This window comes from Oncorhynchus clarkii, chromosome 32 (genome assembly GCF_045791955.1).
Source record: "Oncorhynchus clarkii lewisi isolate Uvic-CL-2024 chromosome 32, UVic_Ocla_1.0, whole genome shotgun sequence".
NCBI classification, from domain to species: domain Eukaryota; kingdom Metazoa; phylum Chordata; class Actinopteri; order Salmoniformes; family Salmonidae; genus Oncorhynchus; species Oncorhynchus clarkii.
The window spans coordinates 30,128,295-30,148,317 of NC_092178.1; the positions used below are offsets into that span (position 1 = coordinate 30,128,295).

The following is a 20,023-nucleotide window of genomic DNA, read 5'->3' on the forward strand; positions in this document are numbered from 1 at the left end:
CGGTGATCAGGCCTACCACTGTTGTGTTGTCAGCAAACTTAATGATGGTGTTAGAGTCGTGTTTGGCCATGCAGTCATGGTTGAACAGGGAGGACAGGACGGGACTAAGCACGCACCCCTGAGCGGCCCCAGTGTTGAGGTTCAGCATGGCATATGTGTTGTTGCCTACCCTTACCACCTGGGGGCGGCCTGTCAGGAAGTCCAGGATCCAGTTGCAGAGAGAGGTGTTTAGTCCCAGGGTCCAGAGCTTAGTGATGAGCTTTGTGTGCACTATTGTGTTGAACGCTCAGCTGTAGTCAATGAACAGCATTCTCACATAGGTGTGTGTTCCTTTTGTCCAGGTGGGAAAGGTCAGTATGGAGCGCGATTGAGATTGAGTCATCTGTGGATCTGTTGGGGCGTTATGCGAATTGGGGTGGGACTAGGGTTTCCGGAATGATGGTGTTGATGTGAGCCATGACCAGCCTTTCAAAGCACTTCATGGCTACCAACATGAGTGCTATGGCGTGGTGATCATTTAGGCATGTTACCTTCGCTTCCTTGGGCACAGGGACTATGGTGGTCTGCTTGAAACATCAAATTGTATTGGTCACATGAACATATTTCGCAGATGTAGTGAAATGCTTGTTTTCCTAGTTCCAACAGTGCAGTAGTGTTTAAAAACGATTCACAATACACGCAATCTAAAAGTAAAAGAGTGGATTTAAGAAATATATAAATATTAGATCAAGCCATGTCGGAGTGGCAGCGACTAAAAAACAGTAGAATAGAATACAGTATACACATATGAGTTGAGTAAAGCAGTATTTAAACATTATTTAAACATTATTAATGTGACCAGTGTTCCATTATTAAAGTGGCCAGTGATTCCATTTATATAGGGCAGCAGCCTCAAAGGTGCAGGGTTGCGTAACCGGGTGGAAGCCGGCTAGTGATGGCTATTTAACAAACTGATGGCCTTAAGATAGAAGCTGTTTTTCAGTCTCTCGGTCCCATCTTGGATGCACCTGTACTGACCTCGCCTTCTGGATGATAGCGGGGTGAACAGGCCATGGCTCGGGTGGTTGATGTCCTTGATATCGTTTTACCCTTCCTGTGACATCTGGTGCTGTAGGTGTACTGGAGGGCAGGTAGTTTGCCCCCGGTGATGCGTTGGGCAGACCGCACCACCCTCTGGAGATCCCTGCGGTTGTGGGTGGTGCAGTTGCCGTACCAGGCGGTGATACAGCCCGACAGGATGCCCTCAATTGTGCATCTGTAAAAGTTTGTGAGGGATTTAGGGGCCAAGCCAAAAACATGTACGTATTACAGACTCGGTCAGGGAGCGGTTGACAATGTCAGTGAAGTCCTGTAGCGTAGCATCCACGTTATCTGACCACTTCCGTATTGAGGGAGTCACTGGTACTTCCTGCTTTAGTTTTTGCTTGTAAGCAGGAATCAGGACGATATAATTATGGTCAGATTTGCCAAGTGGAGGGCTAGGGAGAGCTTTGTATGCGTCTCTGTGTGTGGAGTAAAGGTGGTCTAGAGTTTTTTTTTTTTACTCTGGCTGCACATGTGACATGCTGGTAGAAATTAGGTAAAACGGATTTAGGTTTGCCTGCATTAAAGTCCCTGGCCACTAGGAGTGCCGCGTCTGGATGAGCATTTTCTTGTTTGCTTATGGCCGTATACTTCTCATAGATATGGCTTTATACAGCTGCGTCATGCAGCCCTTATGTTTTGATTTCTAAGACATTCTCAGGTTTAGAAGCCTATCACAACTAATTAAATAATAGATTTTATTGTGATGGCTATATTAAATGGATTTATTTACTTGTTTAAGCAACTTATATTATTTGGTTATTTTTACCTACCTTAGCTGAATGCACATGCTATAAGTGGCTATGGATAAGAGGGTCTGCTCTGTGTATGACTCAAATGTTAATGTATTTATTTTATTTATTTAACCTTTATTTAACTTGGCAAGTCAGTTAAGAACAAATTCTTATTTGCAATGACGGCCTACTCCGGCCAAACACGGACCAAGCTGGGTCAATGCTCCTCCCTATGGGACTGTAGTAGCTATATGAACAAAACATTGCCATATACTACACATACTATGACAGATGTTATTGAATTTGCCCTGGGTATAACTTCATAGAATTCAATAACATAGTTTGTTCTTTTGTCCCAGGGACTGTCACTATGCACCAGATGGTGGCCATCGTTGTGTGCTTCATCTTCATCATCATCGCCACCGTCACCGTCTTCATCTACAGGTCAGTGGTACCCCTTTTTTTACCGTACAGTGTACCCCTTCACTGAGCAAGACACTGGTCGATGGTTATGGGTTCTTATGCCACCCCTCCACTCCCGACCCCTCCTCCACCCATCCTCTATTGCTCTCGCCATTCTGTTTACTCTCTTCCCACACTCTGCACATCTTTCCTTTTCTCTATTTTATCCCCCCTATCTCTTCCTCTTCTGTTTGTTTTTCTACCTTCTACAATCATGGTATGCTTTTGCCTCCCTGTTTAACTTTTTTACCCACATTGTTACTCTGTCTATCTCTCTCTTGTCCTCTTCACCCTGTGACGCTCCTCTTTTCACTATCTTTCTTCCTCTGCCCTCTTTTTCCTTACTCTTTCTTCACACATTACAGGGAGATCACTGCCAGGCCAAGAAGGAACGAATAAAAGTGTTTCTGTCTCGTCTTCAGTGATGACTCACCACCAGGGTCATGTTCATTAGGCACCACACAGAAATAAACAGACAGAAACAGTGAGGGACTACCTGGACCTGTTTTAGTAAAAAAACATTCATTTTCGTTTTCCATTGAAAAGTGTTTTTATTTACCTCCAGCCCCGTGTTTGCCCTTTGACCCTGCTCTCTGGCCTGTTTCCAGCTCCATCAGTCTTGCAGCTGAAAAGGTCACTTGCTTTATAGCTTGTCATGTCTTGTGATAAAATTGTTTAACATTGAGTGCAACTCCAGGTGAATGTATACCTTACTTTCTAAATAATAGTTTTCTCTGGAGGAATATCAGGCCTAAGGTCGAAGTATATTATGTCCTGTATCAAATATAAAAAAGCAATATGTTTTTACATTTTCTAGAGATTTATGTTAACTTTGATAGGTGAAAAGTGAAATAGTTCAAGTTCAGTGACATATTCTAGCCAATAATTATGCTGAAGTCACTTTGTGTTTGATATAACTTATCCTCAATCTTTACTTTTGTCTGATAATTCCGATATTTCACATTTTATTAAAGGAATACTTCAAAATGTTGTCAATGAGACCCTTATCTACTTCCCCAGAGTCAGGTGAACTTGTGGATACCATTTTTATGTTTCTAGCGCTAGCACAATTGCTAACTAGCGTTAGCGCAATGACTGGCACTCTATGGGTATCTGCTAGTGTGCTATGGGTATCTACTAGCACTCGAGCAGATAACCATAGACTTCCAGTTATTGTGCTAATGCTAGCTAGCATTGGCTCATGAAAGTAACTTCCTTTTTAAATGGATACACATTTTATCCACAAGTTAATCTGACTCTGAGGAAGTAGATAAAGGGCCTCATTGCCAAAATCCCAAAGAATCCCTTTAAATGTGCTGTAAAATTACAGACCCTTTTTTTCACTTTTTTTTCACGTTATAAAATAGAGCAACGTGTAGTACATTTGAATAGCACATAGCCGTAGGCAAATACATTTATGAATGTTTATTTTCATATTCTTGTAAAAAAAAGTGCTTATTATATGAATGACTTAATCTATGGATTACTTAGTCTATCTGTAAATGTATTGCTTAAAGTAAATGGAAGCTACTGTATGATGTGTTTGTATGTTCATAGATTTTTTTTAAACAACATAAATGTGTTATTACTACACATGAATAGTGACTTTTTTACCTTTTCTTACATAATGTTCCATTACAGTAAAGAATGTTAGATCAAGCAGAGGAGGCTACTGAGGGGAGGACGGCTCATAATAATGGCTGGAATGGAGTGAAAGGAATAGTATTGAACACATGGAAACCATTTGTGTGACGTGTTTGATACCATTCCATTGATTCCGTTCCAGCCATTACTATGAGCCCTTCCTCCTCAATTAAGGTGCAACCAGCCGCCTGTGATATCAAGGTACATGTCGGAACAACTTCACACAGGCAGCACTGTTGGTGAATGATGACTCGATTAAGTTGTATTCACAAATTGAGGGGCGACACTCCAATCAGGTCACCCACTATAATAGAGCACTATAATAGAGCTCAGATATTAATTTCTATCCAAACTCAATTAATTAATCCCTTCCCCAATGCTTTAGTTAGGTTGCATTTGTTTCTGAGAAATGTGTGTGTGAATACAGTTTGGTGGTGGGTGATAGAGGTTCTGATTTTGGAGTGTTGATGGCCTGTGTGGGTAGAGGTTCAGTCCTACACAGTGTACACTCACGCTGAAACACATCCATCCCTCTCCTTAATCTCTCTGTCCTTTATTCTGGATTCTCTTTCTCTTTATTGATTTCTCTTTCTCCGTCGCCCTCACACAATTTTGTCTTCCACCATCCTCACCTCCTTTCTCTACTCTATCCTTCTACCTATTTCTCTCTCTCCCTCTCTCTCTCTCTGAACCTCTCTCAAGCCTCCTCTTTCCATCACTCTTTGTCTCCCTTTCTCTCACCTTCCACCTTCTCTCCCTGTTTGTCCCTCTCTCCCCCCCCCCCCCCTACACCCTCTCCATCAGGAAACTGAAGTTGGAGAATGAGTTGGCTGCTCAGCTCTGGCGGGTGCAGTGGGAGGACGTGCAGATGAGCGACCTGGAGAAAGTGATGCGCAGGGCCTGCAGCAGACTCACCCTGTCTTTGGTACTGCACGGAGAAACACACACGTACAGCATATAGAGGCTTGAAATACAGTGCACCTACACAATTACACAGGGAAACACACTGTTGAAAAGGACACTGTTCTCATTCCCTCTCTATGTCTCTATATGGTCCACAGAGAGGCTCCAACTATGGTTCCCTCCTGACCATGGACGGAAACTTCCAGATCTACGCCAAGACTGGCTACTACAAGGTCTGTCCTTTTACACAGGGATTGTTGTAATAGACTGACAATGCTTATGATGTTTGCTTTATTAAGGATTTGTGTAGTGATACCTACAGTAGTTGGATACATAAAGGCTTCATAAGCACTACATAAATGCTTCACAAATCATCTATAAGCGTATGACATACTCTATAAATCAGGGGTTCTCAAACTTTTGGGGGGGCTGGGGATCCCTTTTATGATAGCAAATTCATCAGGGACCCCTCATAATCAGAACACAACTGGAGTGAGATACAAATATCATAAAAGGAGTATGATTATGACTCTGGCAGTGCCGGACGAACCAAGTCTCGGCCTTGGGGATGACATTTAAATCCCGCCTCTTAAGAATCTGAGAGAAAATGTTGCCGTTTTCAAGCTAATTTCCTGCAGTTTGACACATTTTGTCATGGGGCAGAGATTTTTTTTTTTGATTCAGCTTTAAAGGATATTTATAGGTAATATCCTGCAATTCCATGTATTTTGCCATGAGGCAGAGAGAAAACTTTATAGTTTTGAAGTTTAAATTACAGTGCATTTATGTTTTAAAAACAATTTTTGGGGAATACAAGAAGTATTCAGTTAAAACCTTGATAATTGGTTGAGAACTGTGGATACTAATAACCCGGTGACCCTCCCAGGTTCCATGTTGCCTTGGGTTAATAACATACATTGTAGATGAATAATATTACATTGTAAACGTACATCTAAACGTATTCGTACATCTAAACGTATTCCACAGATCCCTTTGCCAAAATGAGTTCAATCTGTTGTCGTTAGTAATATTCACACAAAAAATATCTGTCCGCGGACCCCCCTGCAGTACCTGGAACACACTTTGAGAACCCCTGCTATAAACAGTGTATAAACATACATAGTGTGTTATGTCACATTTGGCGATTTGCTCTACAGTAGGAATGATTATGTCACCTTTTATTAACCATTTATAGTGTATGACATACGCTTACAGATTATTTGTGATGCATTTATGTAGTGCTTATGAAGCCTTTATGAATGCTATATAAAGCCTTTATATTGGGACCCAATATTTGCCAGTGAGAAGTGTTCGTCCCGGGATTCTGATAGGCTTCACCTGGGCATTTGCATAGTTTACATCCTTGGAGTCGGGATTACAAGTGAATTACAGTCATTTTACATCACCCCATATTACCGACGGACACAGATAGTAAAATCATGGTGAAATATTGTGTTAATTAATGTGTCCTCCTTTCCAGGGAAACATTGCGGCCATTAAGTACGTCACTAACAAGAAGCGCATCGAGCTCACCAGGATGGTGCTCTTTGAGCTTAAACATGTGAGGGTTTTATTCAGTAGGCTTGTAAACATGTTGCCAGAGCAACAATGTCCTTTCTAGTATTCTGTCTACTCATTATGTTGTAAGGTGTATACTTGTCTCAGGTGTAAATGCTTTTGTATGTTGGTGATTATATATGCAGTTGCTAGTATGTTGGTATTGATGTTAATCTTCTTTCCTCCAGATCCGTGATGTTCAAAACGAGCACCTGACTCGCTTTATCGGAGCCTGTATTGATCCTCCCAACATCTGTATCATCACAGAGTACTGCCCCCGGGGCAGCCTGCAGGTACTTCACACAGCCTATAGGATCTAATTGTTCTAACCTATATTATTCCATTCTATTCTTTAACTTTATATAACCTTAGGGTTGTGAACCAAAACCCCTATTGGTCTCTTATCTCCCTCATCACACATTCTCACAATGAATTCATGAACCATCTAGCCTACAATTACAACCCTTGGGTCTTGAGATGGTTGGTTCATCCTCTAGGCTACATGTGTTGAATACCGACAGCCTGTGTGAAAGGAGTATGACATGTCATGTATATTCTGATGTTAGCATTGTGGACTGGGATTATTAACCTCTGGGTGACTTTCATGTCTGGCTGATTTGAAATATGTTCTGAATATTTGTGTGTGTGTGTCTGTGTAAATTGTCATGTTTATGTTCATGTGCTGTGCTGTGCAGGATCTTATGGAGAGCGAGACCATCACCTTGGACTGGATGTTCAGATACTCTCTCATCAACGACATTGTTAAGGTGTTTCTCCATCCTCCATTCAGAGGTTTTAAACAAAGACATAAGACACTGTAGGAGGAAAGAGAGGAGGAGGTTTGTGATTAAGTTGCGATTGGTCCAGGATTCTCAACCAACGGGGTCACGGGCATATATGTATTGATTGTACTGATACTTAATGTTATATTCACAGTATGGGGGCTAACGTTGTGCTAGGGGAGAGGTAGAAAATATTCAAATAATATTTATTCTATCATACTACTTCAGGTTTTTTTATTTATTGTCAATACAAAAAGTTATGCCAGGCATGTTACCTCTCGCTTTATTTCATGCTCTTACGCTGATTTGTATCATATATTTTCAACAAGATGTTTGGGATTACACCAGATCCAACCAACCCGTCATGTGTATTGCCTGCAGCAGGAGTTGGGGTTGTCCAGGCTTTGTAGATGCATGCAGCCAGGCATGTGCAATGCTTATAACGAAGGGTAGACGGATGGTGTCTGACACCTCCTGGTGTCCTGGTTAGAATGATGAACGACGAGTTCACGGCTTTTACTTGAGTTAGCCTCGATTTAATGCCCCTCAATGTGCATTCTATCAGAGATAGCTGTCGTGAGAAGGCTACCTCCGTACTTTGCAAAGGAAGCTATGCACATCTTCAATGGAAGTTAATGAGAGGGTACAGAATTGTTGGTTATTTACTTACAATGCATACTGTAGATTGTTCAGCAAATGCAATTTCGTTGGCCTAAAGCATGTGTGACAGTTTCCGAAACATTTTACACAGGGTCATCCACTGGTTGCATACCTTGTGAATCACACTGTCTTTGATTCTAGGGGATGGCCTTCCTTCACAACAGCGTCATCGTCTCCCATGGTAACCTGAAGTCCTCTAACTGTGTGGTGGACAGTCGCTTTGTTCTGAAGATTACTGACTACGGGCTGGCCAGCTTCCGCGAAAAGTCCAATATGGAGGACACACACGCCTACTATGCCCGTGAGTTACCTGAGCTGCAGAAACACACTCACTCGTAGACAAAGACACACAGATTCGAACCCACGAGTAAACACACACACACACTCTAAATAACTCAAACCAAGTGATTTCCCTGCCATTGTTGTTATTCAAAAACCAAACATGCCCATTTTCTGATACAATTGGCTGTTTGTTTTACACAATAGATTTCTGTCTAAATGTTGTGTAACAATGTCCCTTCCTGAGAGAAAGCCCTTGCTGGCTCCATTGAAATACATGTCATTGATGTGGCGCAACAGTCAAATCACCTGGCTGAAAAAGTCTTGACTAGTTGCTGATTGAAAAGGTGGGTATTAAAACTCTCAGTTAATCTGGCTCTTTCTCTCTCTCTAAGTACATCTTTGGCTAAAGAAAACTCATAATACATCTTGAAATGGCCTTTTATTCTTATGTCACGTTAAATGTGTAAATATATATTTTGTGTATTTAAGTTGTGTTATACAAGGCGGATTTGAAAAAGAGACCTAGGTCTCAATACGTCTTCCCTGTTAAAACAAAGGTTCAATTAAAACAATTAAGGATACTGTATCCACCTCTTCTCTCTCCCTCTTTCCCCCTCTACCTCCCTCTTTCTTTCTCTCCAATCCCACTTTACAGGGAAATTGTGGGCAGCTCCAGAGCTGCTGAGGGCAGAGTGTCCCCCACCATGTGGCACTCAGAAAGGGGACATCTACAGCTTCGGCATCATCCTGCAGGAGCTGGCCCTGCTCCGAGGGGTCTTCCACATCGAGGGGGACACCTTCAGCCCCAAAGGTGTGTGTGTCAAATCAAATTAAGTGTTATTTGTCACATGCGCCGAATACAACAGGTATTTTCAACCTTACCGCGAAATGCTTACTTGCAAGTTCTGAATCTCTTGGCGCACCGATCCCTTTAGCGGGATAATTTTCGTCAACATCAGTTTAAGAAATAGAGTTAACTAAACTAGAGTTTAAAGTTTAAAAAATTACATCAAAAAGTAACACAATAAAATTACATAACAATAAAGAGGCTATACACAGGTATAGGTTAGTTGAGGTAATTTGTAAAGTGACTATGCATAAATAATAAACAGCGAGTAGCAGCAGTGTAAAAACAAAGGGGAGGGAGGGGGGGGGGGGGGGGGGGGGGTCAATGTAAAGTCCAGGTGGTCATTTGATTAATTGTTCAGCAGTCTTATGGCTTGGGGGTAGATGCTGTTAAGGAGCCTTTTGGTCCTAGACTTGGTGCTCTGGTACTGCTTTCCGTGCGGTAGCAGAGAGAAGAGTCTATGACTTGGGTGACTGGAGTCTTTGACAACTTTTTGGGCCTTCCTCTGACACCACCTAGTATACAGGTCCTGGATGTCAGGGAGTTCGACCCCAGTGATGCATTGGGCCATACGCACTGCCCTCTGTATCGCCTTACAGTCAGATGCCGAGCAGTTGCCATACCAGGCGGTGATGCAACCGGTCAGGATGCTCTCGATGGTTGCAGCTGTATAACTTTTTGAGAATCTGGGGACCCATGCCAAATCCTTTCAGTCTCCTGAAAATATTTGTGTGTCTGTGCGTGTTCTTCAGGCAAGGACAGGCATGTACAGTGCCTTCCGAAAGTATTTACACCCCTTGACCTTTTCCACATGTTTTTGTATTGCAGCCTGAATTTAAAATTGATTCAATTGAGATTTTTTTGTCGTCACTGGCCTACACACAGTACTCCATAACGCCAAAGTGGAATTATATTTTTAAAAATGTTTACCAATTATTTAAAAATGTCAATAAGTAAGCCTAAATATGTTCAGGAGGAAACATTTAAGTTGCATGGACTCTGTGTGCAATAATAGTGTTTAACATGATTTTTGAATGACTACCTCATCTCTGCACCCCACACCATTATCCCTCAGTCAAGCAGTGAATTTCAAACACAGATTCAACCACAAAGACCAGGGAGGTTTTCCAATGCCTCGCAAAGAAGGGCGCCTATTGGTAGATGGGTAACGGGGAAAAAAGCACACGTGAATTGTGCATTGTAAAGTTACCAATTACACTTTAGATGGTGTATCAATACACCGTCACTAAAAGATACAAGCGTCCTTCCTAACTCAGTTGCCGGAGAGGAAGGAAACCGCTCAGGGATTTTACCATGAGGCCAGTGGTGACTTTAAAATAGTTACAGAGTGTAATGGCTGCGATAGGAGAACACTGAAGATGGATCAACAACATGCAACCGTGTAGTTACTCCACAATACTAACCTCATTGACGAGGTGAAAATAAGGTGAAAATAGGCACTCAAGTATAACTGCAAAAAATGTGGCAAAGCAATTACATTTTTGTCCTAAATACAATGTGTTATGTTTCGGGCAAATCATATACAACACATTACTGAGTACCACTCTCCATATTTTAAGCATAGTGGTGGCTGCATCCTGTTATGGGTATGCTTGTAATTGTTAATGACTGGGGAGTTTTTCAGGATAAAAAAGAAACAAAATGGAGCTAAGCACAGGCAAAATCCTGTAAGAAAACCTGCTTCAGTCTGCTTTCTACCAGATACTGGGAGATTAATTCACCTTTCAGCAGGACAATAGCCTAAAACAGAAGGCCAAATCTACACTGGAGTTGCTTACCAAGAAGACTGTGAATATTCCTGAGTGGCCGAGTTACAGTTTTGACTTAATTAAATCTGCTTGAAAATCTATGGAAAGACCTGAAAATGGTTGTCTAGCAATGATCAACAACCAATTTGACAGAGCTTGAATAATTTTGAAAACAATAATGGGAAAATGTTGCACAGTCCAGGTGTGGAAAGCTCTTAGAGACTTATTACCCAGAAATACTCACAGCTGTAATCACTGCCAAAGGTGCTTCTACAAAGTATTGACATTTACTTATGTAAATGAGTTATTTCTGTATTTCCTTTTCAATAAATATGCAAACATTTCTAGAAACATTATGGGGTATTTTTTGTAGATGGGGAGAGAGAAAAAATCTATTTAATCCATTTTGAATTCAGGCTGAAACACAACTAAATGTGGAATAAGTCAAGGGGTATGAATACTTTCTGAAGGCACTGCAATTATATAAGAATATATATCAAGGTAAATACGGTTAGGGTTAAAGATGAAAGTACAGACAAATATGGATGGGCACTTGGAACAATGAAAATAAAATAAAAATGAATGAGGTTGGCGTCTTTTATTTTGATTATTTTTGGGAAAGACAAAGCGTTTCATTGCACAATATTGTACAAATAAATATGACCTTTATTTATCTAGGTTAGTCTCATTGAGATAATAACTATTTTTCAAGAGAGACCTGGACTATATAACCTTCTGTGTAGAACACAAATCATTTTGAAAAGAAGTTCAAACAGGTGCCATTAATACAGGTAACGAGTGGAGGACAGAGGAGCCTCTTAAAGAAGTTACAGGTCTGTGAGAGCCAGAAATCTTGCTTGTTTGTAGGTGACCAAATACTTATTTTCCACCATAATTGCAAATAAATTCATTAAAAATCCTACAATGTGATTTTCTGGATTTTTTCTCTCATTTTGTCTGTCATAGTTGAAGTGTACCTATGATGAAAATTACAGGCCTCTCTCATCTTTTTAAGTGGGAGAACTTGCACAATTGGTGTCTGACTAAATACTTTTTTGCCCCACTGTACCTAGGTGTCTGGTTAGACTGTAAACTCTCCTTCCAGACTCACATTAAGCATCTCCAATCCAAAATTACATCTAGAATCAGCTTCCTATTTTGCAACAAAGCCTCTTTCTCTCATGCTGTCAAACATACCCTCGTAAAACTGACTATCCTACCAATCCTCGACTTCGGCGATGTCATTTACAAAATAGCCTCCAACACTCTACTCAGAAAATTGGAGGCAGTCTATCACAATGCCATCCGTTTTGTCACCAAAGCCCCATATACTACCCACCACTGCGACCTGTATGCTCTCGTTGGCTGGCTCTTGCTTCATACTCGTTGCCAAACCCACTGGCTCCAGGTCATCTACAAGTCTCTGCTAGGTAAAGCTCCACCTTATCTCAGCTCACTGGTCACCATAGAAGCACCCACCTGTAGCACGCGCTCCAGCAGGTATATTTCACTGGTCACCCCCAAAGCCAATTCCTCACTGGCCACCTTTCCTTCCAGTTATCTGCTGCCAATGACTGGAACGAACTGCAAAAATCACTGAAGCTGAATCACTGAAGCTCACTAACTTAAAGCACCAGTTGTCAGAGCAGCTCACAGATCACTGCACCTGTACATAGCCCATCTGTAAATAGCCCATTCAACTACCTCATCCCCATACTGTATTTATTTTGCTCCTTTGCACCCCAGTATCTCTACTTGCACATTAATCTTCTGCACATCTATCACTCCAGTGTTTAATTGCTATATATGGCCTATTTATTGCCTTACCTCCCTTATCTTACTTCATTTGCACACACTGTATATATACTTTTTCTACTGCATTATTGACTGCATGTTTGTTTATTCCATGTGTAACTCTGTGTTTTTGTATGTGTCAAACTGCTTTGCTTTATCTTGTCCAGGTCGCAGTTGTAAATGAGAACGTGTTCTCAACTAGCCTACCTGGTTAAATAAAGGTGACATTTTAAAAAATTTAATAATGCCTAGGCATGCTTTTATGAAAGCACATTAAAATACTGTACCATTTTCTATAGCTCAATCGGTTGGTACGTTGTGGAGCGGACGGTCACATGTGTTGGTGAGGTAGAGCAGGGGTTCCCAACCTTTTCCCCCAGGGCCCCCTGTTTCACATTTTCATTGTCATTTTCTTTGTCATCAACATTTTCATTATTGAGATTGTCTATTTTAAATACACCACCAGCTTGGTTTTGTTTCATTTGAGGGACCTAGGAAAAGTATTCTTTGAAGCTTTCCCGCAATTCCTTCGTAGTTTAACAAGACTCATCTTTTAGGTAGGCTATTTAATGATAATAATAACAATAATTATTATAATTATGATAATAATGTTTAAGGAAATAAAGTCTAGACCCAATTTCCCAAAATGTTATTCCGCTACCGAATATGTTTCATTATGATAATTTATATGAACACTTAATTTAATTATACATATTCTCTTTTACAGAAAGTGATTAGATCAATTGATAGCGACAGTGACACATTGTATAAGATAACGTCCTAAGCCAATTCCAATTTCTTTCACTACTCGACTTTAGAAGGTCGTAGCTCAGCTTCATATGAATGTCTTAGAGACAAGTTGTATGCGTCATTTTAGATCGATATAAACAATCGTTAATTGTGTATTTTTTAAAAATATTTTTAAAAGGAAGGTCCCGTGCACCCCTACAAAATGTTGGCTCCCCCTAGATTGGGAACCACTGAGGTAGGGGACCCTGGTTCAGGGAGGCAGCGCTATATGCTAAGCTAGCACACTTACGGCAGTTATATACACATTGAATTGAAGAGGTGGGTGGGTCATATCATTTATGTGTGAGACACGAGACAGAAGTTGGGAACGAAAAATAAGAGTAAAATAAATTAAATGAGAAGAGAGAAGGGGGATGGACAATGAGTTCAGGCCATTAGCACTGGAAGAGCCCAGTCCCCGGGTGGAAATATTGTTGGTTTATTAAATGAAGAAGAGCTGATATAGAGTAAACACGGGAGGTGACCCAGATACAGTATTGACGCATTTAACAGAACACATCATTTCTTTCAACCTCATTCTGCATTGCCTTTCATCTTCCATATTCAAGTCTATTGGCATGGCGCTGCGTTTTGAGTGCCGCCCTCCTTCTTCGGAACAGAAAAGAAAGGAAACGGAGAGAGGGAAGAAAGGAAGGAGATGGAGAGATTAGATGACAGAGTTATGTCTCTGAAACTATTGACCATGGGAAAGAGTCTGGTTTTACTGTCACCTTGGGAATATTTTAACGTGTCGTGTTCTTGTTATGTGAAAGGAAAAGAGGCTTGCCTGTCCAAGGGCTGTGTAACTTTTCTAAATGAAGCTCCCTTGAACTCCACCTCTCTCTCTCTGCTTCTCTATCTCTTGTTCTCTCTCTGAAATTGATGTGTGCCTTAGTACAAAATGGTTATATGAATTCGCACATCCCCCTTTCTTCCTCCCTCCCTCTTTCTCTCTACCAGAGATTGTAGAGCGTGTGGCCCTGGGCCAGTGGCCCTACCTGCGGCCCTCCCTCTGCCCCCAGAGCCACAGTGAAGAGGTGGGCCAGCTCATGCAGCGCTGCTGGAGCGAGGACGTGAACGAGAGGCCCGAGTTCCACCACATCAAGCTGCTGCTGCGCAAACACAACAGGTACTCTATTTCTGTACGCACTGCTTAAACCTCTCTTGACGCCATGCACTTTCTATGGTTCCTGATCTACAGACACGCACTTATACCCATCCACTCACTTTAGAGATCTTCCTTCCTCTGCATTCAAAATAACACAAGCATGTATTTATTATCCCCAGTGACTTTTTATACTCACAACAACAGGTTTGCACTGCTCTGACCATTATCTTCCAATCCTCCCTCCAATGTGTTACCTGTCCTTTACTCCCCTCTCCATCATTCCCTCCCCAGAGGTTATGGGTCTAATATCCTGGACAACCTGTTGTCTCGTATGGAGCAGTACGCCAATAACCTGGAAGAACTGGTGGAGGAAAGAACACAGGCTTACCATGAAGAGAAACGCAAGGCCGAGGCACTGCTCTACCAGATACTTCCACAGTGAGTCTATGAAGAGGATCACAATGGAAATATGTAGTTCAACTTTTTTGTGTTGTCCTCAATGATTTTGAATGCAGTGTATCCACTGAGTTGTGACAAAAAAAATGACACAAACACACCCCCACACAGAAATACTCAGAGGTTCCACTCTGCAGAGGACAAATAATCCAAACATCATTTGGTGATTAAACTGAATCACTCACTCACACACACACACACACACTCCGTTGCACACGCACACACACACACAGCCTACTCACTCTGATTAACACTGTCTTACATAGCTCTGTAGCGGAGCAGTTGAAGAGAGGGGAGACAGTGCAGGCTGAGGCCTTTGACTCAGTCACCATCTACTTCAGTGACATCGTTGGCTTTACCGCCATCTCAGCAGAGAGCACGCCCATGCAGGTCAGTCCAGAATGAACGTAGTCAACAGCAATTTGCCAGTACAGTCTACTCCTGATATGCAATGGCTTTGGGCTGTCATGAATGAGAAGTGGAGTATGCCGATTTTTCAAAGCAAATTAAAATAATATATTTGAGTTGGGCCCGATGAACTGCACTCCATTTCAGCATACTTGTGTTCAATGTGCACTTTTCAGAAGTTGACTGTATTGAAAATGCCTTATATTGCTCGGCAAATGAATAAACTGTTATTCTACTGAAAGGAAACATATTTTATGCAGGGGCTAATAATCTTCATGTTTTCCCATAGGTGGTGACCCTATTGAATGACCTCTACACGTGCTTCGATGCCATCATCGACAACTTCGATGTTTACAAGGTGAAGTCAGAGTCTAAACCTTGTTTATTCACACATGGTCACAGGGTGTGCAAGCTTTTGTTCCAGTCCAGCATTAATACAGCTGATTCAGCTAATCAAGTGCTTGAGGATTAGTTGAATCAGCTGTGTTGGAGCTAGAATGTCACAAAGACCTGGACACACTGCGGCCCTCCTGTACTACACTTACCCACCACTGGGTTAGGGACATATTTAAAGGGAAATTTGTAATAATTTCAACTTCAAATTCATCATCTCCAGCATCACCCCAACATCAACATATGTGAAAATGGCACTTTTCTATGTTTTGTCATAAAAAAGGTAAATTAAGATGTATTTCAAATCTAATCAAATTAATTTATATAGCCCTTTTTACATCAGCTGATATATCAAAGTGCTGTACAGAAACCCAGCCTAAAACTCCAAACAGCAAGCAATGCAGGTGTAGAAGCACAGTGGCTAGGAAAAACTCCCTAGAAAGGCCAAAACCTAGGAAGAAACCAGGCTATGAGGGGTGGCCAGTCCTCTTCTGGCTGTGCCGGGTGGAGAATGACATCATAAACCAATTAGTAGACAATGCCTACTCACACGATGCACACCGATGATATCATTGGAAACACTTTTCTTCCTCTATCTTTTTTACTACAAAACATAGAAATGCACCATTTTCATATGTTGATGTTGAGGTGGTGCTGGAGACGACAAACATGGAGTTGAAAAATGTACCTTTAAGAACCCTAGTGACAGTGTGACCGTCTCGCTCTCTCTGTGGCGTCCTCAGGTGGAAACAATAGGTGATGCGTACATGGTGGTGTCTGGGCTGCCGGTGAGGAACGGCAAGCTGCACGGCCGAGAGATCGCCCGTATGTCCCTGGCCCTGCTGGAGGCCGTACACTCCTTCAGGATCCGCCACCGACCTGCTCAGCAGCTCCGTCTGCGCAGTGGCATCCACAGTGGTGAGCAGCGGTGGGGGCAGGATTGTAGAGTTCAAGCAGTACTGTATTTGTTCTCGGACAAATGCACTTCATTGAGCTTTTCTGACACTGTGGAATCATTGGAGTCTGTGGAATATTGAAATAGGTTGTCTGTGTGTTCTCTCCAGGCCCTGTATGTGCTGGCGTCGTAGGACTGAAGATGCCTCGGTTCTGTTTGTTTGGAGATACAGTCAACACAGCCTCTCGCATGGAGTCCAATGGGGAGGGTGAGAGTGACCAACCTCTTTTATCTACTATCTCATGACCTATCAGGACAAACACTATTCCTTCTCTGGTTTAAATGACCACATTTCTGTCATGTTCTTATCCCTCAGCCCTGAAGATCCACGTGTCGGAGGCCACGCGCTCGGTGCTGGACGACTTCAACTGTTTCCAGCTGGAGCTGAGAGGAGACGTGGAGATGAAGGGCAAAGGGAGGATGAAGACCTACTGGCTACTGGGGGAGAGCATCAACAACATGGCTTAGTAGAGAGCGAGAGAATTAGACATAGACAGTATTGGAAAGATGCCGTAGAAAAGAGAGGTAAGGCAAGGGAGGACTGAGGTAAAAGGAACAGACATGCGTACAGATACACATAGGAATGGGGTGAAATAGAAATAAGCCACAAACAAATACTCCTGACAACCCCCTCCAGAATGATAGTCAAGGGCATTCCTTGGCTCCTTTAGGTGGAAACGCTCTCTCTAGATTGACCTACTATGGTGCATAAGCTATCAACGTTGACCTTCCATGGACAGCTTTAGACTTGTACCTCTCCAACCAAAGGAAAGCTATCACTGTTACACCGCCGTGTGCCGAATGGTGAGGCCCCACCTCCTCCGATTGGCAAGGACGATGGGCATTTGCGAACATCTCCACCCAGTGTTCAAGAGTTGGAACTGTCGCTTTCAAGAACGAACATTTTGGGACAATCTTGTTGGACCTGTTGTTTATCGTGACGAGAGTAGTCCAATGTGTTATGTTGTGGTTATTTCACTTTGTGACTGACTTGGTGTTCTCTAACATGTAGAGGCCTTAGTGTTATGTGAAGCCTTCACAGGCTTTATTCTATTTGTTTCACGGTGGTGTTTGTTTTGTATCACAATATCAGTTTGTTCTATATCTATATAATTGAACATTAATCAAGTGGAGACCAGAGGGGTATACTACGAATGTAGCTAGATGTACTCAGGCTTTTCTGAAATGACCTAACTTCTTGAACTGCGCGTTCATGTCGTACATGGCTAGTCGAACTCCGAACTCTTCATTGAGACAATGCTGAAACATCAATCCGTGGGCGAGTCAGTGCCACATTTACATTTTTGCCAAAATCAATTTACCTGCAAATTCAGCAGGCTATGGTGTGAAATGGGCAACTAGACGGTTTTTATATTTTTTACACATATTGTGTTTGTTTGTTGTGCTTATCAATGCACAAGTCCCATGATTCCCCACTCCTATCGATACAAAAATAGTATTAAGTCATACGAAAGTTTTACTGCATGTGAAGTTTAAAATGTGTTACTATTTTTAACACAAGAATTTGATTGGTCCTTCGGCTCAAACACTTCATTCAATAGAAGTGGGACAAGCCCCGAGTTAGCCTGCCCGGGAGCAGGCTACTTCTGAAGTATTGGTTGCCATAGAAATGTTACTGGCTAGAGCCATATTCGTGTCACCACGTATCCCGAGTTGACCAAAGTTACTTCAACTCCTCAAACCTGATTCATAGTGTAATGCTCAGTTCCCCATAATAATACCAGTCCACAAAGTGTGCTCTACAGCCTGCCTGGCTATGTGCTTTAGGAGGAAGTAGTGGTAATCACCACCATGCCATTGCGGGCTATCTAATTGACATTGGTGAAATGTCTCAAATGGACACTTATGGCTGTTAAGTTGTGAATTAGCATTCAACAGGACATATGTATTCAACAGGACTGTTCAGAATCTTTTTGGTCATAAAAAACAATTCATTGCTTTAGTCTGCTCAAAATAAACTGCGATGACAAGGAAGAATGGAGAGTTAGATTTGGCCATAAATGACAACTTCTGGGTGAATTAATATTGTCGCAACCTGTTCTCAGAGCATTTCGATTTATTCTATACGTAAATCCAAGACACTCCATTTAGTATGATATGTTACATAAGACAGATGGTCACTTATAGACAGATGGTTACTTATAACCAGCTAACCCTCTCACATTAAGTTCTTATATTCCAGACTCATTTTGAGTTTCATATTTTCTAATGATCCTTTTTCCTTTACTTACAAGATGATGTCAAAATAACTTTCACACACAAGGGTACAAAATAATGAGGATGTCTAGCTCTTCACTTCTCTTACTGTTACTGATGGGAAAGGTGAATCTTTTCAGAATGGGAGTCCTACTAAATGACATACACAGTACAATGAAAATATATACACTGAACAAAAAAATAAACGCAACATGTATAGTGTTGGTACCATGTTTCATGAGCTAAAATAAAAGATCCCCGACATTTTCCATACACACAAACATATTATTTCTCACACATTTCTTTACATCCCTGTTAGTGAGCATTTCTCCTTTACCAAGATAATCTACCCACCTGACAGGTGTGGCCTGTCATGAAGCTGATTAAACAACATGATCATTAGAGGTGCACCTTGTGCTGGGGACAATAAAAGGCCACTCTAAAATGTGCAGTTTTTTCACACAATGCCACAGGTGTTTAAAGTGTTGAGGGAGCAAGCAATTGGCATGCTGACTGCAGGAATTTCCACCAGAACTGTTGCCAGAGAATTTAATGTTAATTTCTCTACCATAAGCCTCCTCTAAAATAATTTTAGAGAATTTGGCAGTATGTCCAACCGGCCTCACAACAGCAGACCATGTGTGAGGCCCCATGGTGGCAGTGGAGTTATGGTATGGGCAGGCATAAGCTATGGACAACGAACACAATTGCATTTTATCGATGTCAATTTGAATGCGCCGAGATCGTGAGGCCCATTGTCGTGCCATTCATCTGCCGCCATCATCTCATGTTTCAGCATGATAATGCGCGGCCCCATGTCGCAAAGATCTGTACACAATTCCTGGAAGCTGAAAATCTCCCAGTTCTTCCATTGCCTTCATTCTCACCAAACATGTCACCCATTGAGCATGTTTGGGATGCTCTGCATCGACGTTTACGACAGCATGTTCCAGTACTCGCCAATATCCAACAACTTCGCACAGCCATTGAAGAGGAGTGGGACAACATTCCACAGGCCACAATCAACAACCTGATCAACTCTATGTGAAGGAGATGTGTCGTGCTGCATGAGGCAAATGGTCACACTAGATACTGACTGGTTTTCTGATCCACGCCCCTACCTTTTTTTGAAGGTATCTGGGACCAACAGATGCATATGAAATCCATCTTAACAAATTTA

The 20,023-nt window shown here is 41.9% G+C and overlaps 1 protein-coding gene across 1 annotated transcript in view; it reads left to right on the plus strand.

The window, feature by feature from the left end:
* Nucleotides 1–19,124, plus strand: part of LOC139392293 (atrial natriuretic peptide receptor 1-like) — a 110,596-nt gene extending 91,472 nt beyond the window's left edge. Inside the window, exons 8-22 of the mRNA XM_071140176.1 lie at nt 2,177–2,261; nt 4,728–4,848; nt 4,985–5,059; nt 6,307–6,387; nt 6,572–6,676; nt 7,079–7,150; nt 7,967–8,126; nt 8,763–8,918; nt 14,267–14,435; nt 14,706–14,852; nt 15,137–15,260; nt 15,568–15,636; nt 16,415–16,589; nt 16,736–16,834; nt 16,943–19,124. Coding sequence (XP_070996277.1) covers nt 2,177–2,261; nt 4,728–4,848; nt 4,985–5,059; nt 6,307–6,387; nt 6,572–6,676; nt 7,079–7,150; nt 7,967–8,126; nt 8,763–8,918; nt 14,267–14,435; nt 14,706–14,852; nt 15,137–15,260; nt 15,568–15,636; nt 16,415–16,589; nt 16,736–16,834; nt 16,943–17,094 — 1,790 coding nt within the window. The 3' untranslated portion in view covers nt 17,095–19,124. The remainder of the gene's footprint in view (nt 1–2,176; nt 2,262–4,727; nt 4,849–4,984; nt 5,060–6,306; nt 6,388–6,571; nt 6,677–7,078; nt 7,151–7,966; nt 8,127–8,762; nt 8,919–14,266; nt 14,436–14,705; nt 14,853–15,136; nt 15,261–15,567; nt 15,637–16,414; nt 16,590–16,735; nt 16,835–16,942) is intronic.
* Nucleotides 19,125–20,023: the final 899 nt, after the last annotated feature.